The sequence below is a fragment of the Saccopteryx bilineata genome, chromosome 4 (assembly GCF_036850765.1).
Source record: "Saccopteryx bilineata isolate mSacBil1 chromosome 4, mSacBil1_pri_phased_curated, whole genome shotgun sequence".
Taxonomy (NCBI): domain Eukaryota; kingdom Metazoa; phylum Chordata; class Mammalia; order Chiroptera; family Emballonuridae; genus Saccopteryx; species Saccopteryx bilineata.
The window spans coordinates 191,131,021-191,157,146 of record NC_089493.1 but is presented as its reverse complement, the minus strand read 5'-3'; the positions used below and the strand labels follow the sequence as shown (position 1 = coordinate 191,157,146).

Sequence of the window (26,126 nt, the reverse complement as noted above, 5' to 3'; positions counted from 1 at the left end):
CCCGCCGGTGAGTCTGGGCGCGTCTCAGCTGGGGAAAGGCAGCTATGGGCCGGGAGCCGGGCAGGAGGGACCCCAGGAGACCGTGTTCTCTAATGCCTGGTGCGAGCTCACCTCTCCGCCACACCCTGACGGCCCCTCAGCTCCCAGCGGTTGAGCATGGCAGCACCCTTGTGAGATGCCCGGTCTCCTAAGGACTCCCTGAGGCTCCAGGACATGAGCCCTGAGAGGTGTACCGCCTGGCAGCAGCTGATTCCTTTTGGCTTGCAGAGGTTTTCTGGGTTGGGGGGACAGAACACCCTTTTCCTGGTGATGAGCTCCCAGGTCTGCACTGGCCCTGGCCCCAAGGAGCGTGTGAATGTGTGAGTACCCTTGCTGGGTGCCCACAGCCACACGATCGCCTGCCGTCATGGGAACAGGAAGAGCTTCCCAACGTTTCCACCCAGACAATTCACTCACCGCCCCCCACCCACCCATGAACATGCCCCTTCCTTCTGCTCCTCGGGATTTCCCCAGGAGGAGGGTCCTGGGGCCCATCACCCCCAGCGCAGGCTCCCACCCGGCCCCCTCCCGGGCACCTGCAAGGCTGTTCACACCAACCCTCTCGCCAGCTTCTCACTCCTTTGGATGCAGGAACCGGAGCCCGGTCCTCGGGGAGAGGGAAGTCCGGGCGGAGGGAGGCAGGTGGCACACCCCAGCTCAGCTTGGAGCACCCCCAAACCCAGGCAGGGGAACAAAAAGAAGAGGAGCTGGCTTACCTTTGGAGGGTCGCCTTTGTTTGGTTTGCAGAGACGAGAAGGTGCCCATGACGGCCCCCATGGCAGCCAAGACTTGAGTTGGGACCCCGGGCCCAGCCCCTCCCCTCCCCTGGACAGAAACCAGTGTGGATGCTCTACTCCGAACTGGAGGAGAAAAAGCACCCGGCAGCTCGCTGGCAGCTTGTTATTCAGCGAGCGTGGGGCCGGGGCGCTGGGAGCCTTTTCTTCCCGTCTTCAGCCCCGCACATGCACGGACTCACAGGGCCAGCGGCTCCCGGCGAGCCCTCGGAACCGGGCCCGGTGGCTTCCTTCTCCAGGGGCCGACGACGGTGCCTCGGAGCCTGCCTGGCGCTGGACACAGGGCGGGCGCCCGCCCGGCCGAGGCTACCGAGCCAGTGCCGCGTGCGGTGCGGGAGCCGCGCTTCGCCCGCCCCGACTGCCGCACGCTCGGCTCCCCTCGCGGCGCTCCGGCTCGGTCTCCGGGGGCCGAGTACCAATCATGAATGAACAGAGCCGTGGACCGCGCGGAGCAGAGCCGCGCGCCCGCCTGCCCGCTGCCTGCCAGCTGGGGGCAAGCCTGAGCCGCGCGGAGAGCGCCGGGTGGGCGGGTAACCCCGGAGGGGCGGGGCGGGCCAGGCCGGCCCGGGGCCCATAGGGGCGCTGAGGACCACGCAGCAGCCTGCCCCCTGCACGCCCGCCCGCCCACCCACCCACCGGCCCGCACTAGCGGGAGGGGGCGGTCTACCCCACCAGGCACCTGGCTGATGGGTGGGGTTCAAGGGGCAGCAGATTGTTTCTGGGATAATGTATGCATGTTGCATTATTTCATTTGACTTCAAGAGAAATCTTATTTAATTTGCCGCCTGAGTTCATGGGGTGTGCTTGTGTGTGTGTGTGGGGGGGGGGGAGGGTCTGCTCTAACAGGGAGGGATGAAAAACACATTCAATTAGGTTGTCATGGGAGGAAGGGTCCCTCCTGCTCCTCCAAGGACAGGGCCACCTTCTAATGACAGAGAATTGGGGACAGCAAAAGAGCCCTCGGCCCCTTTGGGCCCTCGCTTTCTCTCTCTGCTGTTTCTTTCCTCACTCTCTCCGTAATACTTCTCTTACCCACCTGAATTAATTAGCCATCAGCTCCGGGGCAGGCTGAGTTGGTGCTGAATTTAGGAAGCAGTCTGCCTGCTGTGAATTCTCAGCTCCAGATTACACAGACCACAACTCCTATTTCAACTTCTGCAAAAGCGCAAAGTTTGGGTCCCCAGGGGTTCTCCTCAGCTCCCTGCAGTACCAAAATAGGAGGCTTGCTCTCTGCTAGCCTGAGGGGGGGTGGGGGAGGACTGCCCCTCCCCCAGCTGGGAGCAGCCTGAGTTCCCCCTCTACACCACGTTTGCAGATCACGGGGTACATGTGGCCTCACAAGCACAGAGAAACACACCATCACACAAATATGGGCGTGAGTCCCGCAAGCCCACACAGACATCGCTGTTGTACACACAGACACTCACAGCCACAATACACCCACAGGTGCATCCTGTAGGGCCTCAGACTAGACACAGACACACAGGCACGAGGGTGCATGCAGAGTCAGGGCGAAACGACATCACGGCCACCCACATTCACACAGGCGCACAGTAACTCCCCAGGGTTACAGGGCCCCTCAGGCGCCGCTTCCCCTCAGTGCAGCCCACTAGCTGCCCGTTCAGGGACACAGGTGTCCTGCGACTTGGCTGGGGACCTGAGTCATTTTCTTTACCTATTTGGCACTCATGCTTTCTCAGACCCAAACAAGGTCCATGTTGCGCCATAGGGAAGGTGTAGTTCATTCACAGCCTCCATCCCTTCCGCTTACACGGCCCACGGCTGTGCAGTGCACACGACCCCCCACCCTGCCATCCTGGTGAGTCAGGCAGATCACAGCTACTCATCACCACAGAGAGAAACTGAGGCTTACTGAGGCTGAGACGCTATCTGAAGTGACCCGGCCTAAACGTGGGATTAGGAATTGGGAGTCCAGGGCTCTGTCACTACCTCCTTTGGTAGCTGAGGACTTGGGGGCCACAAAGCTGGGGAGAGCTCTTCTGGGTCCCACAGATGCAAAGATTAAGCTCTCTTAACTGCCAGGACTTTTCTGTCTAATTCAGGAGGTCCGGAACCCCGGATAATGACAGGTAGGGGCTGCCCCTCTCCCCCTGCCTGCCCTCCCTGCTGGGGAAGAAAGGCAGTGTGGGACTGGAGCCACATGTCACTTGAGAGGACCCATCAGGATGGCCAGGCATCAAGGACCAAGGAAGGGACCTTTGGTGAGGAGAGGGCGGTGCAGCCCTCAGTCTTCTCAGACCGCTGGGCGGGGCACCAAGCTGCTCCCCCCTCGGGCCTCTGTAATCTCCAAACCACCTGAAGACTAGGACCAGCACTTGAATGTTTATGAGGCTAAGACACCCTCCTCTCATTTCATCCTCCCCACCACCCTCCGAAGACGAAGCAGAGTACAGACTGACTGTTCCACTTTACAGGTCAGGAATAGTCAAGTGCCTCCAGAGATGTTTAAAATTGTCTTCCTCTGAGCAGTGGGAATAAAGCAAAGTCACCAAGACAAGATTCAAACTGCTTAAGCATAAATGACGAGGCCCTTTTGCAGCCTGGCTTTCCCCACCAGTCCCCCTGTTCTCTGGTGCTCTCCTTGGGGTTCCAGCCATAGAGACCATCACTATTCCCAAAGGTGCCCTTTATGGTTGTGCCTCAGGGCCTTTGCACATGCAGTTTCTTCCACCTTGAACATCCCTCGCACCTTTTTCCATCTGGGGAGTTATTGCTCTCCCTTGAAGAGGGACTTCGGGTGTCATTTCCTGCAGGAATCCCTCTCTGGTCCCAAGTCAGTACCCGCCCTGGGGTCCCTGCAACACTTGGGGCTCTTTCCCCATCAGAGCACTCATTGCCCCTTCCCTTGTCTGTCTCTCCCTCTTGACTTTGAGTTCCTAGAGAGCAGAGACCACTGCTGACTTAGCTCTACACTGTCTGCTTAACACCTGGTTTCTGGCAGGGGTGCAGACAATCAGTGCTGGAGGAATGAATGAGTGAAGGAATGATTTAGTAAGAAAAAACCAACAATTACCAGGTCATCCTTGCCCTTCAAAGGAAGAAGCACATTCTCCCAAGTAAATATGAATTCATTCAACAAATATCTAGTCACTCATATATCAACCATGTACTAAATGTTTACACGTGCAATAGCTCATTTCTTCCTGATGTTGTCCTAAGTGGTGGGTACTACCTACAGATAAACAGACACATGTAATGTACAATGCAGTACATAGCCCCTAGGACAGGCGTCCCCAAACTATGGCCCGCGGGCCGCAATGCGGCCCCCTGAGGCCATTTATCCAGCCCCCACTGCACTTCTGGAAGGGGCACCTCTTTCATTGGTGGTCAGTGAGAGGACCACTGTATTTGGCAGCCCTCCAATGGTCTGAGGGACAGTGAACTGGCCCCCTGTGTAAAAAGTTTGGAGACCCCTGCCCTAGGAGATGCTCACAAAGACTGCATCTAAGGAGGAATAATATTATGTGTGAGGGGCAAGAGGGAAAAGACAGCAGACTCACTCCCTGTCTCCCGCGGACTTGGGACAGACAGCAGAGAACTATGTGGGATGACAGGGAGTCTGCCCTCAGTCACCTGTCTGCAGGGGCCATTTGTTCTGCTGTCCCCAATGTGGCGTACTTGCTAAAGCAATCCCGCCAGCCCCACCCGACCTGGGCGTCAGTGGCTGCGGCTCCTTCTAATCTGGCAGGTGAGCTACCTCATGCACTGTCCCTGGCTCTGACCCTCCCTCATCCTTTCCGTTATAAACTCAGTGGTTGCATTCCCCAATCCCTAATTCATATGTTGAAGCCCTAACCCCCAGTGTGCTAAATTTGAAAAGGGGGGGGGGCTTTAAAAATGTAATTAAGCTTAAGTGAGGTCATAAAGGTAGTGCCCTGCTCCCATGGGGTTAGTGTCCTGACAGTCTAATAAGAATAGATGTCAGAGAAGCACCCCTGACGCCCCACACATGACCAAGGAAAGGCCACATAAGCACACAGGAAGAAAGAGAGGGCGGCCATCTGCAACCCAGGAGCAGAGCTCTCACCAGACACCAACCCTGCTGGCTCCTTGATCTTAGACTTCCAGATTTCCAGTATCCAGAACCATGAGAAAATAAATCTGTCATTGAAGTCACAGACTGTGGCACTCTGTTCCAGCACCCGGGCAGACTAATATGTACCCCCAGCACATTCGTGCCCTCAAGAGCCTCTGGAGGCAGAGCCTTCACTCCCCTGTGCTGTGAGCGCCCGATAGGACTCCTTAGGAGGCTGTCCGGGGAGTGAGGGCTGAGCCAGACAGAGACGTGCAGAGACCCAGTGGAAACATGCGTGTGCCCGTCTGAGGTTATGTAACACACAGCCGTGCCATCCCCTCCGCCCCTCCCGCCCGCCTCCTGGTTCCCTCAGGCGTGTCTCTTCCCATCCTTGTGCGCAGGGCAGTCCGCTCTGTTCCCCGTCACACACGGGGAGGTGGCAGTGTCAGATGAGGAGCCTGGATTGGGGAGGGGGGCGCGGGGGCTCGATTTGGATTCAAATCCTGATTTGGCCTCTTATGAGCTCTATGACTTCAGGCCCGAGAAGCACTTTCTCTGAACTCGACCTTCGCCTTCTATGGACCGCACCATGGTGAGGAGTGGCTAGCTGATGTTTGTAAGGCCCTTAGCAGGCGCCCGGCGCGTGGCGTAGTCAGTGGAGGGGGAGGGGGGCACTGCCACTGTCACTGTCACTGTTGCCGTGGGCCAGGTGCAGTGCCGGGCGAGGGTGCTGTAAAAAGGAGTGAACCACAGCCTTCCCCTTGGCCTCCATCTTTGCTCCTCCTCTGTTTTTAAAGGGAAGGGAATCTATTCTCAGGGTCCCCATCTGGTATTAAAAGGCTCAGATTAGTTAAGGAAGGGAATGTGGTTGGCACCTGATTATGTGCAATTCAGCACTATACGAGCTGCTGTCTTGTACCATTTCCCAAATGTTCCGCATGCATAAGTCTGGTCTCCTCAAATAGACTCCGAGCTTTCAGAAAGCAAAGCAGGCACACACACCCCCCGCCTCCCGTGCCTCCACACGGCGCGGCTCAGCCTGGCCCGGGACGTCCTCAGTGCTCCACAGACGTTCACGCTGAGGTCATTCGGGGCAGGGGAAAGCGCAGCATCGTTTAGCCCTGCGGTCAACTCCCACTTCTTACTAAATGTGCATCTGGGCTGTGCTTCATCTGTGAATTGCAGGTAGGGCCACTTCCAAGGTTGCTGTGAGGACCGGGTTGGACAAAGTTAAGGGAAACTGCTGTCTCTCTCTATAAAGCATTCTGCAAACATATCCTTGATTATTATTTGCTCTGGGGCTCATCTAGGTATTCATTCCTTCATTCAACAAATATTTATGAAGCACCATCTACCTGCCAGGCACTATGCTAAATCTGTGAACCAGTCATGGACCAGAAGGGACAGGAGTCCTTGCCTTCAGCGAACTGGCACTGTAGGACTAGACAATAAAGTCCTCTTTTCATTACAAAGGAGCATCAGCCTGGGACAGAAGGAAGGGGTGGGGGAGCTTCAGGGAGGCAGAGAAGCCAAGTGGGATAACCTTTGCAAATTACAAAGTGATGTCACGACTATGTATAGACCCTCAGAGGGCAGGGGTGGGGATACAGTTTTTGAGTCAGGAAAATCAGGCTTCAAATGCACAGGGCAGGGTAAGGGGCTCATGACCTTGAGCAAGTTATCTGACCTTTGAAACCCCCAATTTCCACGAGCAGAAAAATATCACCAATGGAGGTTGCAGGGTGAGGCAGAAGGCATTCGTGAGTATGCAGCGTGGGGGACAGTGTCTCCCTAGCTAGAACACAGTCCCGGCTCAGAAAATGCTTACTGCCCCCCCCCCCGTCCCTCAGTTTCTCCTTCTGGTCTACTTTGCAAGCACCCCCTCTCTACCACCCAGGGAGGAGAAAAGGCCTTGGACTAGCACAGGGGCTTGGGAAGAGCCTGCTCTGGGCCACAGCCTTATGCATTAGCGTGTGCTGATCTGTCAAGACGGATCATGCCCCTTGAGGGAGCAGGACTAATGCAGGCTGCGGGGGACGCAGGGGAGGCCAGGGCACAGGCTCCATCGTCGTTTGTGTTCTGGCGGCCGCACCGCCCAAGGGTTCCCCCTTCACGCTCCAGCGCTGGAGCAGTCTCCACCCGGGGCCCAGACGAGTTCAGACAGAGTGCAGCCACCCACGCAGCCCAGAAACTGGCAGCAAAGCCCTTCCGAGTCACCCAGGCCTGGGGAGAGGGGGGGGCATTCCAGAGCAGCTCAGAGTTCGTATTCTGAAGCGACGTTATGTGTCATGAGACCGGAGAAGTCGCGGGGGATGGGGGACAGCACTGGGCCTGGCATAGGCAGGTGCTTCGTGAAATTGGCCAAACGGCTCTCTGGGAGTGGATGGGAGGATGGACGGAGGAGGAAGGGTGGAGAGACGGATGGATTCAAATATGTCCAAACAAGCATGGACGTGCCTGGTAAGACCTGTGCAACCTCTCCAGAGTAACCATGCACACATGCACACACACACACACACTCATACGCTGCATAAGCTCTTCCGGCCTTCACAACTTTCTCCCCCTGAAGCACAGCCATGAACACCTGGTGAAGAAACTCTGTCCTAAGATGGAAAGAGCGTAGTAAAGAACTTGATCCAGTCATTTTTAGCGGTGTGGTGTTAACTTCTCTGAGCCTCAGTTTCAACATCTGTAAAATGGGGGCTATTTCTTGGAGCAGGTATGAGAATTAAATGAGAAGAAGCACTCAAGTGCTCTAGCGTCATGCCTGGTAAGTTCCCAGGGTCGTTACCGTCATCATCAACATTCATTCATTCATTCATTCATTCATTCATTCATTCAGCGAGTGCATCGTTTCTCATGCCCTGAGCGGGTCTCGGTGTTGAAGACGTTATGCTCACTGGCTTGGGGAACTCATAGTCTAAGGGGCAAAGGGCAAGGAACCCTGGCAGTGACCCCTCAAGCTCTGCCCCTGATTCTGGCCAGGCTCACCAGCCCCACCCCAAGCCCGAGGGAGAAACAAAAGTTTAGACTCAGCAAGGTGTGTGGGTGGGTGGGTGGGGGCTGCCTAGGTCTGCTCAGGAGGGCAAAGGTCAGGTTAGAGTTAGGTGGAGAAGTCAAGGGTGGAGCCAGGTAGAAAGGGATGGGGTGGGATGGGGCAGGATGGGGCAGGATGGGGTGGAGGTGAGAGGCAGAGGCTGAGCAGGGCTGAGGTGGGGTGGGGGTGGCCCCAGACAGTTGTCATAACGGTGTGGCAGGGTAGAAATGGCTGGGGCCATCGGCATAGAAACCATAGCTAGAATGTCATGTCTTTCTAGTGTATGCAAAATATGAGTCTATAGTTTCCTGGGGTAAATGCCCTGGAGTTAATCATATCCACTCCCCTCCTTGTACTCAGACTATATAATATTTACATTAACAAGGGTAGCTGCCATCTTGGAGTTCTTACCATGTGCCAGTCATGTGCCTGGTCCCCCTTAATCATTTCAGTACCCTATAGGGTAGGGACACTCCTGATTCCCCCATTTTATATAAATGCAAACCAAAGCACAGAGAGGTTAAGTGACCTGCCCCAAATCACACAGAAAATTATGGAGTTGGCCTTGAACACAGATGCGCTGACTCCAGAGCCCTCATTCCCTGTCTAGCCCAAAGCCCTCTTGCTGCTGTTGGAACTGATTTTTTTTTTTCCCAGTACGGCTTCTCCAGGGAGGCAGCAATTCACTGGGCATTCACAGGTACCGTGTAGCATCTTGGAGCCGGTGAAGAGATGCAGAGGGGAGGTGCACCGAGCCCTGCCCTCTAACTGCCAGGGCTGCTCCCACCCACGCCCGCCCGCCCGCCCGCAGTGCGCAGGGGCTGCCACCGTGCCCACCAGCCTACGGAATGCAACAGGGTCTGTTTTCCCTCAGTGGCTTCAACAGACTGAAGACCCCAGAGGAAGCTGGGTTGCTGGGGGGAGCAGCAGCCGTGCTGCGTGATGATTGGTGATAATGCCAGGGACGAGTGCCCTTGGCCCTGCGCGGCCCACTGAACCTGTCAGCATGGGCTCCTGGGCTCCAAGCCCTGCTGCTGCCGCAGTTGGAGCCTGAAGAGAGAGAGAGAAGACCCAGGGAGCAGCGGGGAGGCAGGAGGAAGGGGGGGATTCGTCATGGTGGCCCTCACACTGCGGCCTGACTCTGGGGGGGGGCATACAGAAATGTGGCAACTGAAAGCTACGAGGTATCAGGGACGTCCCTGCTGTTGTTCCCGTGACCACATACTGGCCTGGTCCACGTTTGAGACCTGCAGCGCTCACCGCCTGGGGCAGAGACAGCACAGAAACAAGGGGCCTCCTCTCTGGAGTGTCACTTACAAAGGCTCCAGTGTAAGATACCAGGCTGGAAGAACAGGGCTCCGTTAGAGAGCAGGAGAGGGGCTTCTCGTGGGCGGAGTGCCGAAAAACCCCAAGGAGACCCCACCAGCCCCCTGTGCACAGGGCGCGGTTTCCATTTCTTGTAGTGTGGCTTCTCTCTTCTCAAGGGGAGCTCCTGCCCGCTCTGGCAGCTGCCCTCCCTCTTGCTGGGTGAGCCTTACTCTCCCTCCCCCTTCCGTTAGTGCCACCATCCTCCCAGGCTGCTCAATCGCCACTAAGGGGCCGGTGGGGTCAGCCTCCCTGCCCGGCCAACCTCCTGCCCTTCGGCCTCCAGGGAAGCGGGGACATCCTTCCTCTCCAACACTAATGAAATCTTCCTTCTGCTCTGCGCCCCGCTGGACTCCGGGTCAGCATTTTACCCACTCCGCTCAGCCTGGGCTCCGGTTCAGTAATTACACCCCACACCTCATCACTGAGAGGCTGGGCGCAGCTCACAGGGCCGCCTGGCCTCCAGGCTCACACAGGGACTATTGGTGTGAATTCTCCTCCAGGCCCTTGGCCAGGTTGGCACACGCTCACACCAATGTCCCCCAACACACACGCTCAGGAGACGCCCTTCCCTGGCATCTGTTCTGTCTGAATCCCATTCCAGCTCCTGACTTCACTCACATTGAGTCTTCCCCAGGAAGCCTTCCAGGATTTACCACAGTGCCTTCCTCTACATTCAGAGACCTCTGATATCACAGGGACTGCTTGCTTCCCTAGAAGTAGGGGTTAGGGTTAGGGCACTGGGCTTTGTTCCTATAGGTGTGTAAATAGTGAACAGATGAATGGATATATGGGTGGATGGGTGGATGAAGGAGTGTGCATCTGTGTTAGTCCTCTTCCTCTGACTCTTAACCATATGTTATTTCATTTGCTTTTTAACTCCTCAAGTTAAACCTTGAGTTGTAACATCCACTCTTCCCTGGGTTTCCAGATAGCCGACCTTCTCTGCAAATTTTAGACTGGTCAACTCCTCCAGCCATGTGAGAGAGAGGGAGGGGCAGAGAGAGGGGAAAGGAGAGAGAGAGGGAGAGAGGCAGGGAGGGGAGAGAGGGAGGGAGAAAGGGAGAGGGGGAGAGAGAGAGAGAGAGGGAGGAAGACAGTGGGGGGAAGGGGAGAGAGGGAAAGAGAGAGAGAGAGGGAGAGAGAAGGAGAGAGAGGGAGAGAGGGAGAGAGAGAGAGGGAGGGAAAGGAGAGTAAGGGGGAGAGAGGGAGAGTAAGGGGGAGAGAGGGAGAGTAAGGGGGAGGAAGGGAGAGAAAGGGGGAGGGAGGGAGAGAGGAGGAAAGAGAGAGAGAGAGGGAGGGAAAGGAGAGTAAGGGGGAGAAACGGAGAGAAAGGGAGAGAAAGGGAGAGAAAGGGAGAGAAAGGGGGAGGGAGGGAGAGAGGAGGAATGCGGGAGAAGGGGGGAGAAAGGGAGAGAGAAGGACAGAGAGAGAGTTCTCTAGCCTTGGAAGGAGAGACCCAGCAGGAGTGAGACCCCGTGACCTCCTGTTTCTTGCCACCCTCCTCCAAACACGTGTGGCCAAGAGGCATGCCGGCTGAGCATCGCCAGCCAAGGCCCACGGAGGAGCCACATGCTTGGTTAGCTTGTTTTCGCTCTGTGATATACAACTTGCTCTAAATGATCTATTAAAGCAGAGTGAGTTCCACAAACGCAGCCACCCACCGCTGCCCCCTGGGGAAGGGAACACACTGTATTTGTGAGGTGACTCATCTGGCTGCCACAACCCCTGGGGATCCAAGGCAGAATGCGTGGCGTGAGCTCCCCTTTGAAAGGCCACAGGGACAGCTGGGACGGGCCTGGAGGGGTCAGCGTTTGTGGAGGGAGAGATCTGAACGAATGGGTCTGTCAATCCCATCCTGGTGGTGCCAATCAAATATCCAGCAGGACGGTGGGGCGATGCGGAATTCTGCTGATATGTCTGTGGATGGCTTGAAGTAAGTGCTTCCTGTTGCCTCTTTTATTTTATTTTATTTATTTATTTTTTTATTTTTTTTTATTTTTTATTTTTCCAAAGCCAGAAACAGGGAGGCAGTCAGACAGACTCCCTCATGCGCCCAACCGGGATCTACCCGGCATGCCCACTAGGGGGCGATACTCTGCCCATCTGGGGCGTTGCTCTGTTGCAACCAGAGCCATTCTAGCACCTGAGGCAGAGGCCATAGAGCCATCCTCAGCGCCCAGGCCAACTTTGCTCCAATGGAGCCTTGGCTGCAGGAGGGGAAGAGAGAGACAGAGAGGAAGGATAGGGGGAGGGGTGGAGAAACAGATGGGTGCTTCTCCTGTGTGCCCTGGCCGGGAATCGAACCCGGGACTCCTGCACGCCAGGCCGACGCTCTACCACTGAGCCAACCAGCCAGGGCCCTGTTGCCTCTTTTAGGTTACATATCCCCGATGGACCGGAGATAGACACGAAGTGATGAGGTGGAAAGGGGCTGCTCTTCCTTCAGGTGACAAATCAACACCCCTTTCATGGTGTCTTAGTCCCACCCACCTCTAGGTTGCAGCATTTCCCAGAGTCATCAACTCACGTTTACTGGTGAGACAGTCTCATTATCATTACCATCTCTCAAGCCCAGTAGACCAACAGCTCCGTGCGAGCCAGGAGGGTGACGGTGACAGGCTTGGTCCAGTGTCGTGTCCTCAGCATCACGGCACCCTTTCCAGAAACGTTTACAGAAAGAACAAACACAAGTGCCTGTTTTGGAACTTAGCGAAGCTGAGATTTTTTGTCCTGTGGCGGTATTATCTAAAATTGTTTGCGAATAACGAAGGTGAAGCTCAGAGACATGTCATAGCGGACTTAAGACAGAGCTAGAAAGAGGAAGAGACAGGGGGTAGAGCCCGAGACTGATGCCAGAGTCGTCCTAACCCTCACGGTGAAACCCTGCAGCCTCACACAAGACATCGCTGACAGGCGTCTGCGAGAGCTGTGAGGGGATCCGCACTCTCCCCTGGCATGGTGACGCCATAGAACAAGTTAGGTGTCTTACAGAAAGAGAAGCAAGGGGACTGTGGCAGACAGGGGAGGCCGGTTACAGCGCAGAGGCTGGTGCAGCCAAGTCGAAGGGGGCTCGGGAGCTTCCCTTCTGCAGATCTGAGCAGCATCCCGGTAGATCAGGGTCCCCAAACTATGGCCCGGCCCCGAGGCCATTTATCCGGCCCCCACCGCACTTCTGGAAGGGGCATCTCTTTCATTGGTCGTCAGTGAGAGGAGCACATTGACCATCTCATTAGCCAGAAGCAGGCCCATAGTTCCCATTGAAATACTGGTCAGTTTGTTGATTTAAATTTACTTGTTCTTTATTTTAAATATTGTATTTGTTCCCGTTTTGTCTTTTTACTTTAAAATAAGATATGTGCAGTGTGCATAGGGATTTGTTCATAGATTTTTTTATAGTCCGGCCCTCCAACAGTCTGAGGGACAGTGAACTGGCCCCCTGTGTAAAAAGTTTGGGGACCCCTGCAGTAGATGGTCACAAGAGAGCGTGACAGTTGTCCTGGGAGGGAATTCTGGCTTTCATCCTTTCAGTCAGGTGGTCCCCAGCCTTGGGTCACTCTCAGTTGTTCCCACCACAACCCAGGTAGCTCCCCGAGCCCACAGTCACCTGCAATTTCCAGGCCTGGGTAAGTGTTGTTCGAAATAAACACCCATCTCAACAGCCTGCAAGTGGGCATCGCACTGCCCAAAGCTGTCCAGGCTTAAGACGCAAGACCCCCCCCTTCAAGCCCCATTCATCCTTGGGAACAAAACTAGACTAGACAAAAGTGAGAAAAGGTTACTTTTCCTGTCTGATATTTTAAACTGAGAACTCAGGCTTACGTTTGTCAGGAGATACATGGAATCTAGTAATGACCTATTGGAAATAATAGGTCTAAAACCAGATAAAACCTCCCAGGACAAAGGAACCAGGTCAGCAGTAGCAAAATGCTGCTCCTAATACGTATCTCAAATATATGGCTGTGATTATCAGTCACCGGGGCTGTATCAGGGGAGGGAGGGTGAGAATTTGTAGAAGAGGGCTTTAAAAGTTCTTACGATGTTGGAGTTAATACATTTCTCTCCCTTTCCTCCCTCCCCTCTTCTCTTTCCTCCCTCCCCCACACAGGCTTGGCCTTGAACATTGTTCGACTCTTATAGCATGTCAGGTAAAATCTTCCATAATCCTGTCAGGATTCTGTGGAGCTTTGAAATATCAGTGCCTGAGCCCCAGAAAACACAGATGACATCATAATCTTGTGGAAACCGTGGCTTTGGCAGGGGACATGGTTTCTCAAAACCCCGACATCACATCTGCCTGGTCCCAGGTTCTGCCATCAATCAGCTGTGAGTCCTTGAGAAATCACTTCAGTTCCCAGAGCCTCTGCTTCTTCAAAGGTAACAGGAAGCTAATAATCATACAAATTTCATGGGACTGCTATGAGTATTTTATGGTAGAACAGCTGCAAAGAGCCTCATCCTGTGCCTGGCACGCAGAAGGGATTCAAAGACTGGTCATTGTTGTCATTATTGTTGTTATTCCTACTAACAACTATTGACCAATCCCTGGTTAAAAATCTACCCTTTTTTTAACTCCAGGGAAAGGACACGAACTTGACCTGAAACTTCCAGAACTATGGGAGGCAGGACAATATTCGGGGAAGATTAATGGCGTTACACAGGAAGTGACTTATGCAATCTAGATGGTAGATCTTTTCTCGGAGCAGATTCCAACCAGACAGTGTCTTTCCCTGCTAACAAATCTTTTAAAAGCATTACTATCTCCTGTAGTCTCAATTGGCCCAATCCACCACTGTCAGAGGGCTTGCCAATACATCATGCTTGGCCGAAGATATAGATTGCAAAGTGTCCATACCACGGCCAATGTTCTGTTAACCACGTTGGGGGGAAGCAAATGCTGTAGCACTTGATAAAGGACTGGGATTCAAGAAGGCACTTTACTGAATACATAAACAGTGAGTAAGACTTGGAAATAAGGGCTCAGGAACAGGAATTGGCGATCACACTTCAGGTGACCGTGTGGACCATTTGGAGAATAGCCTACCATGGATTAAGCCCCTCTTTCTGCTATAATATATACTATGAATATAGCTATCATTACAGGTTGGTGGGGTTATTCTCAACATTTCTTTCTGTTGTGGTAATAATTACCAAATAAACAAGCCCCTGTAGATAGGGTTAAATGGAAACCCTTCCCTAAGGTGGACTTGACCTGATTTTTATAGTCTGAAAGCAAATGATTACAGACTAGTGAGAAACATTAACTAGTATGTATGTGCGAATATATATTTTATAAATATAAAACAAAATAAAAATGAGGCAGATGAAAGCTTAGCTGAGAGGCTAAACTGCTTAAATATGTCATAGAAAAAATATCTTTAAATTTTTTATATCAGAACAAGATATTTGAGCAATGCTAAAGTTAAATTGAATGTGAAGTAATGTGAACTCCTCAACTTTTTTTTTTTTTTAAGTGAGAGGAGGGGTGACAGAGAGAGACTCCTGCATGCACTCTGGGACCCACCTGGCAGCCCCCATCTGGGGCCGATGCTCTGCCCACCTGGGGCCCCATGCTCACAACCAAGCTATTTTTAGCACTTGAGGTGGAGGCTCCACAGAGCCATCTGATTCTGCACCCAAGGCCAATGTGCTCCAATTAAGTGAGCCATGGCTGTGGGAGGAGAAGAGAGAGAGAATGAGAAGGGGAAGGTATGGAGAAGCAGATGGTCACTTTTCCTGTGTGCCCTGACTGGGAATTGAACCTGGGACTTCCACACGCTGGGCCAACCGGCCAGGGCCTGAACCTCTCAACTTAAAATGAGTATTTTCTGCCCTGGCCGGTTGGCTCAGTGGTACAGCGTCAGCCTAGCGTGCAGGAGTCCCGGGTTCGATTCCCAGCCAAGGCACACAGGAGAAGCGCCCATCTGCTTCTCCACCCCTCCCCTCTCCTTCTTCTCTGTGTCTCTCTTCCCCTCCCGCAGCCAAGGCTCCATTGGAGCAAAGTTTGCCCGGGCGCTGAGGATGGCTCTGTGGCCTCTGCCTCAGGCGCTAGAATGGCTCTGGTTGCAACCAAGCAACGCCCCGGATGGGCAGAGCATCGCCCCCTGGTGGGCGTGCCAGGTGGATCCCGGTCGGGTGCATGCGGGAGTCTGTCTGACTGCCTCCCCGTTTCCAACTTCAGAAAAATACAAAAAATAATAAATAAATAAATAAATAAATAAAGTGAGTATTTTCCCACATCTGTCACTATGTGACCATAGCAGCAGCAGCAGCAGCAAGGGCATTTATATCCAACTGCCAGCTCTCATGTGTCCCTTAATGCTCACATTTTATCTCTCATACTTTTCTCCCCTGAGAGACACAGGGGGCTCTTTGGAGAGGAGCCTTGGGCAGGAAGGGAGTTCTTTCTGTGGCAAAGAAAACTAGGATGCTCACAGGAGTGTCACAGGGAGGTTGTAACAGGACCAAGAAGTCAGATTAAGCAGGCTTCCACTCACCAAGCTCTGACAAATTTGAATATCAAATGGGAGTAATAATTATAATTAATTAAAACACATGGAATCTGTGAAGCACCATAAGTTCCCAATGAAGCCCCAAGGAGAACGGCTGATAGAAATTGGACAGAAAGGGCAAACATGATTGAATTTCATTTCATTTTATGTTATTTTTAATACCTGCATTGTATTACATGCAGGTAACATCTCTTCTAGTAAATATAGGTCTGCTTATTAAACATAGAAAGGCACTTTTCTCTGTCCTTGTGAGGAAAGAGTGGATTTTAAATACATCTAATAGTCTTGGGGGGGGGAAATATAAATTATTAGTCATGTGCAATAACTAGTAATATGGCTGGAGACACCGTATTGGCCAAAAGTCCCCATGAAGACTGCAAACTGCTGATTTTTGATTCCTGGTTTCCTAGGAGATGAAACATATCACTTTAGGAAAACCCTCTGGTCACTGAAGAGAAGATCTAAGTGAAAAGCATGGGCTTCCACATCTTGGTGGGGCCGCGTTTATCTGAAGTACAATAATGTTAGAAGATGCGTTATTGGGGTCCCAATTAAGAACCAGCAACCCCAAACCTGATGGCCTGAGATAATATTATTTTTCTTTTGGGTCTGGGAGAGAAATCCTAAGAGAAATTACAATGTTTTTTAAAACCCTAATACTAGGAAACTATCATATTTATTCTAAGAAATTAATTCTAGGAAAGTATGAGAATAAGTAAGAAAATAATGAAAACTATGATATCTTTCCAAGATCTTTATACTTTTGTCACTATTTAAGGGTAAGTGTAAGTATGTAATTTTCGATCATTGTGATGTTTTGCACACATATTTTGGCTGATTTTTTAGGCGTTTGAAGAATTTAGGAGAGTGTGACACATTAAACGTACAGCTTTAATTAAAAGTTGCATAGAGTATGGTTAAATAATATGGTGACCAATGTTTATAAGTTGAAGAAATTCCAGTTGGTTCAACTTTTAATAAGTTTGGCTTCATCAACTATGCAAACAGTGTTTGAATGTCAAGAGGAATATTGTTTAATGAATCCAGAAGGTTGGGAAGTTGAATATTTAAAAAAGCACAGATAAACATGTGCGTTCTTCTGGTGACAAGGTTCCCACAGGCATGACCTACAACGCATCACAGCCCAAATTTCAGAGCCCCTGAGTGGGTCACAAAACAAGGCATTTCCCTCTATGGCACTATACTAAGAACAGAATTATTTGTGCCTGGGAGTATGCCACACTACGCTTGCATTTTAATATGAAAATTCTTGCCTGACCTGTGGTGGCGCAGTGGATAAAGCATCAACCTGGAAATGCTGAGGTCGCCGGTTCAAAACCCTGGGCTTGCCTGGTCAAGGCACATATGGGAGTTGATGCTTCCAGCTCCTTCCCCCCTTCTCTCTCTCTCTCTCTCTCTCTCTCTCTCTCTCTCTCTGTCTCTCCCTCTCCTCTCTAAAATGAATAAATAAAAAATTAAAAAATAATAATAATATGAAGATTCTTAGGAATGGAGAAAACCTCATGTCTGATAGGAATTCATCAGACGGAGCCTTTTCAGGGTCTATGCTCAAGGGAGGAGGAGGGGCTCTGAGTCAGGGGTCCTAACCTCTCACCTACCTGCCCCTAGTTTCCTGCCAGCAGCACCCTCAAACTTAAAATTCAATTCTTTCTTTGCACTCTGGAATTATTTTATTTTATTTTTTTTTAAACACAGAAAAGCAGAATTGTATCATCTAGTAGGGAACAACAGGCTATTCATTTCCTGCTCAGTGCCTCCAGCTGGTGACATCTTCAAAATGCCCCCAGGTGACAAGCCCCCCCACCCCGTCCCCGTTCTCTTAGCAACTAGAGAGAGGGGACCCCCTCTGAAGGACTGTGGCCTGCGTGCCAATGACACACATTGTGGGATTCCTCTGGTCTGATGCCTCTTTGACAGGTTACCTGCAATCCTACTTTTTTTCAAAGTCCCAAGGAAGCGGGATGGCATCATTTGGGGCAAAATGCCCTGGAAATACTGCCGACCCCTTGTTTTCCTCTCCTTCTCATCCACTGCCTCTGGATTCGAACCTCAGATCCACGTTGCCGCTTCCTTTGTAGAAAGTGTTCGGCTGTCGGTGTCATTTTTATTCACTCGAAGCACCTTGAAAATCCCGCTGAGTGGTAATCTTGAAAGCATTACACTTTGCAAGAGCCTATTCTTTCTCCCTTTGGAGCTTACAAGTGTGTCCTATTTACAAAGAACGCAAGATGCCAAATTTTTCACATAGCGACTTAGGCCTGCGGGCGATCGTTCTGACATTGGAAAGGTGGGCGTGTAGGGAGATGATGGTTTCCCTGAGAGACGGGGAAGGGGAAACTGACCTTGGATTTGCAAGGGCTGAGACGGGGGTCTCGTGGTCATCAGAACAGCAGAGGGAGCATTCCGCAGCCCTGAGGGACCCTCCCCCCCCCAGCGGGACTGTCGTTCATAGCAGGTGTCCTCCGAGACTTGAAGGCCAGGGAAGCTTCCCGCCCACCGCAAGGGCTGTTGTGTCTCCCGGTCCACTGGAGTGAAATTAGAGGATCTCCTATCCTTGGCCTATCTATGTGTCTGTGATATCTTTCTGGCCATCACACCATCAAACTTTATGACAATGTAATAACTAAGCAAGGAACGTACAAAAGATATCAAATAGGACTACTATAAAACCGATCTGGATAGAGTCCCCGTTGTCAGCTGGCCTGCCAGGCCCCCCATCATTTCAGCAAGGCCCCCCCTTGCTGCCTTTCCGGCTACATCTTGAGCAGCTCTCACGATGTGCCCTCTGCATGGAAAGATGTCGGTATCCTGGATTCAACCTGCTGCTCCAAGCCTCTAGGAGGCACGAAGATCCAAAGATCCACCTCCATGCCCCTTCTTCCCTGAAGCCCTCCCTGATTGCTCCCCATCCCCCGTTGGTTGATTTGTACCTATCCCCCTCGCGTGCCTATTGGAGTCTTTGTCCTGTGCTATGCCAATATTCGTTTGCACATCTCTGACGACGTAAACTCCGAGGACAGGGCTGTGTCGACTCACCTCTGTCTCTGCACACAGCAGCACGCAGTGTTTATTCAGGGCGGAAACAGCGACCAGTAACCGCTGAAGACTCTAAACCAGGCTACTAAGTAAATAGTTAAGATGCAGCTCAGGAAATAATAAACATCTTTTGAAGGTGGTGATAGTTTAGACTTGTAAAATAAATAAACAAAATTTAACTTTCTTACCCGAATAAAATCTAGCATGAAATGTACAGTTCCCGGTAATGCACAGGAAATATCTTCGTCTCTGGGCCCAAGGGATGTGAAATATTTTGCATTTCAAAACTGTCAGCAGGCTTCATAATTTATGATGCGCCTTCCTGCCAGGACACCTTGAGAACATTTTCATTTTTCCTGAGTCTGAGAGGAACCTGAGACTCTTGGCTACGCAGCACGGAGTGTTGTGCAAGCTTGTGGGGAGAACAATGCTCTTCCCTGGGAACAGATCTCCAAAGCAGAAGTCAGCGAAAACAGGTTATTTGATTTACCAGAATTTGCTTTAAATCAAAATCCCAGACCGCTAACGACTTCAGTGAGTCACATCACCATCCCAAAGCTATCACTTAGAAACAAGCCGTTATTGAAAAGCCTGAATAGTTCAAGACAAATGACAACAGGTCCTGTTTTTTTTTTTAAAACCTATCTTTACTATTCATTCGGTTTATCGATAATAAATGTTTAACTAATTAGCTACGAATTGGGCCTGACCTGTGGTGGCGCAGTCGATAAAGCGTCGACCTGGAACGCTGAGGTTGCTGGTTTGAAACCCTGGGTTTGCCTGGTCAAGGCACATAGGGGAGTTGATGCTTCCTGCTCCAACCCCCCTTCTCTTCTCTAAAATGAATAAAAATCTTTTAAAAAAAAGAAGCCATGAATTGGGAGAAAAAATCCAGGTTGGAACAGCAGTGAAGTTTGCGATCTCACGTATGACTCTAAGACAATCAAGACACAGAGAAAAAGGATCGGTTGGCGCCTCTGGGACTTGGGAGGGCAGATCTCCGCTTCATCATCTGTTACTATAATTAATCAGAGACACGAGCATCTACGAATTTGCTGTGAACTGCAAATTAGAAACAAGTTTCAGCCAAAACCATCCCAATAATCATGAAATCACTTCCTTGACCCCAGAAAACACATGCCACTTCTAATTGGATCAACCAGGATTCTGCTCAGAGCGGGGGTGCAGGGCAGCTTCCGGAGGTGGATTCCTGAACAAAACTGGGTCTGTCAGCAAGGAAGGAAGGGGCAGGGGAAGGGTACGATGGACGGAAGCAGGTGGATAACCTGTCTGCCCTGGCGTTCTTTTAGGGCCCTTGAAAATGCTGATAAGAACTCCCCGCCACCCAAGGTGCCCTTGGCCCAGTTGTATTAGGAGAAGTATCCAGAAGAGGAAGATATTTTGAGACTTCTTCTAACTTTGTGACTTTCTCCTTTTGTTTTGTTATTTTTATCTCCTCCGTTTTCTTGTCTTACCAGCGGTGAGAACTCTTAACTTAGAAAACCTAAGAAAAGCTGCCTGCGTGTTCCTGGGGCAGCGGCGTGGGAGACCTCCTCTCTGGTCTGCGGTGGTGGCCAGGGAGCTCACCACCCCCATCCCCACCTCCACCCCCACCCCTGCCCAGAGACTCTCCTCTTCCCAGGGCGAGGTGAGCGGCCAGCTTGTGATGCGGAGTGGAAGAGCACTGAGGCTGGTGCCCAGCACACAGTAGGTGGTCAGTGTGAGGCTGGAACAACGGTGCTGCGGACAGGGGTGTGGTACAGAGGGGAGCAGCGCCCTGGGGGGAAGGCTTGGCGGTCAACCAGACCTGGTTCGAAGGCCAGCACTGCTGGTACCAGACTGTGTGACCTTGGGTAAGTCACTTACACCCTTTGAGCCTTGGTTTCTTCGTCAGCAAAGTGGACCTAAGACCACTGACCCCAGAGGAGTCTGTGAGAATCAGAAAGGATGTATGTAAAGCATACCAGAGGACAGAGTCAGGCACTTAATAGTTGCTCAATAAACAGAAGCAGTTTTCTCTCTTTTTAGACCTATGTGTTGTAATTATTTAAAAAAATTTTTTTAAAGATTTTATTTATTCATTTTAGAGGAGAGAGAGAAAGAGAGAGAGAGAGAGAGAGAGAGAGAGAGGAGGAGCAGGAAGCATCAACTAACTCCCATATGTGCCTTGACCAGGCAAACCCAGGGTTTCGAACCAATGACCTCAGCATTCCAGGTCAACACGTTATCCACCGCGCCACCACAGGCCAGGGTATTTTCTAAATTAATATGCCTTATCCTAGCCCTGCGCCAGCTGTACCAGCATCGCTCTGTCTCCTTGCTCAGCCCATAACAAGGGGATTGGGGCAGGCAATCGGCAAAGATGCCTGGACCCTGCTGCCATTGTGGGATTTGTGAATGAAGCGCAGGAGGGAAATGCCTGTCGCCTGTAAGAGCATGGGCGTGCCCACACCCCACACTGAGCTGCCAGGGCACCTGGGCCCAGCTGCACCTCTGCTTTCCCCTGGACCTCAGCGTGAGCTCGCCCTGATCACCAAGGTTCCTGCCCCTCCCTGGCTTCCCCCAGGGTACGGACCTCATCAGTAAGAAGGCTGATGCTGGGGCTGGGTAGAGTTCAAACCCGGCTCCACCATTAACAAGCTCTGTGACTTTGGACACATTGCTTTAGCCTCCTCAGTTTTCTCATCTATAAAATAGAGATAATATGAGTTACCAACCTCATAATACTAGAGACAATTAGGGTTGTGAAAATTTACCGAGCTTCTGCACATAAAGACTTTGGCACAGGGCCTGGTTATACACAGCACTTAATAAATGTCAGCTGTCACTGTGGCTACAGGGACCTGTAATTTTACCCATCCCTTACCCAGGCGAGCTGACACACCAGCCGGGGTGGGGGTGGGGGTGGGGGGCAGCTGCCACCACGGCCAGCTTCCGTGCCTGCAGTGTTGCCCCCATCAGCCCGCTGGGGAGGCCTCTCATTCTGAGATCCTGCTTCTGACTCTCACAGTGACGCTACCAGGTTTGGACCCAAACTATTCCATTTTGCAGATGAGAAAACGGAGGCCCGGAGAGGCTGTACACTTCCTGGACATCTGTCCCACAGGTGGTGGCAGAGGCAGGACTTAGTCCCAGCCTTCTGCCTCCATGCCTGATGCTCTAGCGGCCCCACCCGTGAGGAGGCAAGGCTGTGGCTGGCGGAGGAAGGGCTAGGGCCTCACCTCCCCCACCCACCAGCACGGAGGAGCCCCGGTAGGGCTCTGACATTGCAGCCTCTGCTCCTCCCACCTGGCTGCCAGGAGGCCACCAACAGAGCAGTGAAAAATGAGCTGGTAAATGTATTATGACTTCTGAGGCTGTCTTAATAATTAAGTTTTATTAAAATAAACACCGAGACATCATTTCCTGACACAGCCTGCCTGGCGGAGCTCATCGAAGGTGATAAATGAGTGGGTTGTGGGGAAAGAGATCGGAGGGGGAGGCGGGGACAGGGGAGGGGTCCAGGGCGGAGGGGCGGGGTGGGGGGTGGGGGCGGGGGAGGCGTGCCCAGGTCCGGAGCCGGGGCCAGCCTGTGCTGCCCCGGGTACGCGGGCCTCAGCACGGCATGGGGAGCAGACTTCTTCATCAGAACACACTTCAAATCCCAGCCAGACCACCATTCACTGTGCACACGCCACTCTGAGCCTCCCTCCCTGAGCTGTAGGAAGAGCAATGGGAATAAATGATTCTCGATTCTCGTCTTTAAAGAGAGGTGGGCAGCCACGCATTGCAGGAAGGTAAGTTATCTCCTTAGACATTGACCGAGACACTCACCAAGCTGCGGTTACTTCTGGAAAAGACACTGGGACTGGAGGGGGATGGGGTTCCTTGGGGCAATTCTGTTACCTGGGCTTACTGGTCTCGTACAGAAAGCCAGGGAACACCTCCACACCACCTTCGTCAGCGTGTGAAAAAAGGCTAAGAATTCAAAGACCGGCAGCTGGGTCTGGAGGCGGGGGACACATCTCAGTTTCCACACAAGGCTATATCAATTCCGCCATCTGCCTGGCCGTTACCTCTGCCCTCAATCAATGGCCCAGAGTAATGGCATTCTGGACCTCATCAGAAAATACAGCCCTGAACCTCTGTTATCCCCATCTCTTATTACGAAAAGAAAGGAAAAAAGGCTCCGTGGAAGCAATTGTTATTCATGGCGGATTGATTTAAGGGCATTCATTCCCTGGAAGAGCCTAGCTTTTATCCTGGAATCAAGTCAGGCCATCAGAAGACTTGTACCCAGGGAAAGAGAGACCAATGGAACAGAATGGAAAGGCCAGAAATGAACCGCAGCACAAGTGGGAATTCAGGGCCAGATAAGGAGGCTTTGCAATTTGGAGAAGGAAGAGATGGTCCGGCCAGGGGACTGTCAGGAGGGCTGACGAGGCATTTTCAATAAAACAAAGCTTGAGTTTCATGCTTCACCCCCAAACACTGACCAAACATGTCCAGATTTTTTTTAAAAATGGCTTTGGCCAGTTGCCTCAGTGGTAGAGTGGCAGCCCGGTGTGTGGATGTCCTGGGTTCGATTCCCAATCCGGGCACACAGGAGAAGTGCCCATCTGCTTCTCCACCCTTCCCCCTCCCCCTTCTCTCTGCCTTTCTCTCTTTCTTCCCCTCCCGCAGTCATGGCTCCATCAGCCCCGGGCACTGAGGGATAGCTTGGTTGCAAGCATGGCCCCAGATGGGCAGAACATTGGGCCCAGATGGTGGGGGGGGTGTTGGGAGGATCACAGTTGGGGCGCATGGGGGAGTCTGTCTATCTATCTTACCTTCTCTCACTTGGAAAAGAAGGAAAAGAAATGAGACTACGAAATATAGAAAGAAAACATGAATAATACTTTTATAAGATCATTCTAAAAAAAAATACCAATCTCAAAAGCCACAAAAGGAAAGACCCTGTAAGTTGAGTCCAAAAACATTAAAAAACCCAAAACCCAAACCTATAAAACTATATGTAGAAAATAGCATGCAAAAAAGTCAAAAAAAAAATGATTGTGTCGGAAAGAGACTCTCGATGGGAAACCACTAAAGGTTTTTAGGCAAAGGACTGTGGGGTGTGGGAGGGAGCAGGGCACGGAATCTCATAGATTAGGTGCATATTTTGGAGAGAAAAACTCTGTAGCCATAGTGAAGATCGTGGAATGATGTGGAGAGAAAGGCGGGCTGGGGGCCAGAGAGGAGGCTCCAGCTCCAGGCCAGATAAGAGATGGGGCCACTTGGGTAGGCTGGGCGCGTCAGCCAGCAGCAGGAGCAGAAATCATCCAGGGGCTGGGTGGTGCCCTGGGTGGGGGGGACAGGCAGTTCCAAGGATGACTCCCGGTTTCCGGATTGGCATAACTGGATGGGGGTGCCATCCACTGAGCCAGGAAAGAGAGGAAGGGACAGATGTGGTGGGAGGTGTATGCTTTCTTAGACTTGAGTTTGAGCAAGTCCAGCTGCATGGGTACACAACCTGTGCAGTCACACAGGGACCCACTCTCGGGTCAGTGCTCTCCTGTCACCATCTTGAAACCCTGAATACATTTTTTTAAAAAAGGACCTGCACTTCCATTTTGCACTAGGACCCACAAATTATGTAGCTGACCCTGCCTTTGAGCTATATGGACGCAGACACCGCTGACATGGCCTTCCAGATCTGCTGAGAGCTGCCAGGGGCTTCTGGGCTGGACACACACAGCCGGGTGGGTCATCTGCATGTAGGTGGGAGCGGAAGCCAGCAGACGGAGGCGATCGCTCAGGAAAAGGCTTAGGACGACAGGACACCTGAGGACTCAGAGTCGAGGTGCTCACAAATATCCAAATGTCGTGTGTGGGGAGGGAGAGGATGTGAGAATAGAAGACAGGGCAGGAGAAGGAGACTGTGGCGAGCCCAGTAAGGGACAAGAAGGGGAGCACAAAACCTTAAAGGCTGCAGTTTGTGACTCAGGAGAACAGAGTCCTCTCTGGGAAGTTTGGTGGCGAGGAAGCCATCGGTGCCCCGGGTGAGTGCTGTTTTGTACACAGAGGGGTCTGTGGAGTGACAGGGAGAGGAAGTGGCCGTGACCTGGAGGAGAGAGGGGAAGCCATGTCCCAATAAAGGGGTGAAGGGTGAAGGGAGCAATTCTTATCTTCATTTTTTTGAGAGGCACAAACATGTTTCTAAGATATATTGTTTTGTTAAGCAAAAAAGCAGCACAGATTATTAGACAAAATAAACCTCTCTGGGTAAAGACAGTGGGGTGTAGGTGTGGGTTGTACGTATATGCAAAGAAAGGACACAAGAAACTAGTAATGACAGCCACCGAGTGGAATGGGCCTGAGGACTTCACCTTTTCCCTTCTTTAGTGGTGAATTTTTTTTTTTATCACAACCATATTTTTTAATAATAAAAAACTATTAATTTGATGTCCTCAGGGGAAGTTCTTGGGGCACTAAAAGTTTACTCCAAGGTTTCTTTGGCTTTTAAAATTAATACTCAATTTGTTAAAGTTAAAAATTCATACAGGACCAAATTCTTTCATAAACTTTAAAGTTCTGTTTACAAATCTTATTACTTATTTATAAGCCTAGCAAATTTTAACAATCACTTTTAAGGGTACCTTCGAGAAATGCTTCTTCTCATTTACGAATGTGTTTAATTAAATTGCTCTAAACACTGTAAACAGCATTTATAATGTAAATGCTGTAAACAGCATTTTTTTGTAAACAAATATTAATATAGTTGAATCTCTTTTTAAATACTTCAGTTGTCTAACAAACCTTCTCAAATATTTAAGTAACTACTATAAATCTAATTCATTACACTTACAAATATGACAAAGCTTATATTCTTTTATAGGTTTCAATACTTGTTTAAATTTAGGAAGATTTCAAGTTAAGTCTGAATTCTAAATCAATTGCTAAATTAAACACTTCACATTAAAATGGCAAAGTTAATCTATGACTCTAAAAGGCCACATTTTCTTAAACAAGAACACAAACACAATTTATTTCAAAGCACTACTACGATATTTTAATGCAAAGGATTTGAATCTCTTCTACATTTCTATACTTAATTCTAAATCTTCCCAGGTTTAAAAGAGGTGCATAAGAAAACTAGATAAAAGGTGACGGAGGACAATCTGACTTTGGGTGATGGGTATGCAACATAATTGAATGACAAGATAATCTGGACATGTTTTCTTTGAATATATATACCCTGATTTATTGATGTCACCCCATTAACATTAATAAAAATTTATAAAAAAAAAAAAAAAAAGAGGTACACC

At 51.0% G+C, this 26,126-nt stretch overlaps 1 protein-coding gene across 6 annotated transcripts in view; it reads right to left on the bottom strand.

The window, feature by feature from the left end:
* The window catches only part of KCNIP1 (potassium voltage-gated channel interacting protein 1), a 288,179-nt gene that overhangs the window by 196,898 nt on the left and 65,155 nt on the right, over positions 1–26,126 (bottom strand). For 4 of the 6 annotated variants that reach the window (XM_066273244.1, XM_066273247.1, XM_066273246.1 and 1 more), the window contains exon 1: positions 756–1,289. The exons of the other annotated variants lie outside the window; for them this stretch is intronic. In XM_066273244.1, the coding sequence (XP_066129341.1) occupies positions 756–816 (61 nt within the window). In that variant the 5' untranslated portion in view covers positions 817–1,289. Of the gene's footprint in view, positions 1–755; positions 1,290–26,126 lie in introns of those variants that run through there. 6 annotated transcript variants of the gene reach the window in all.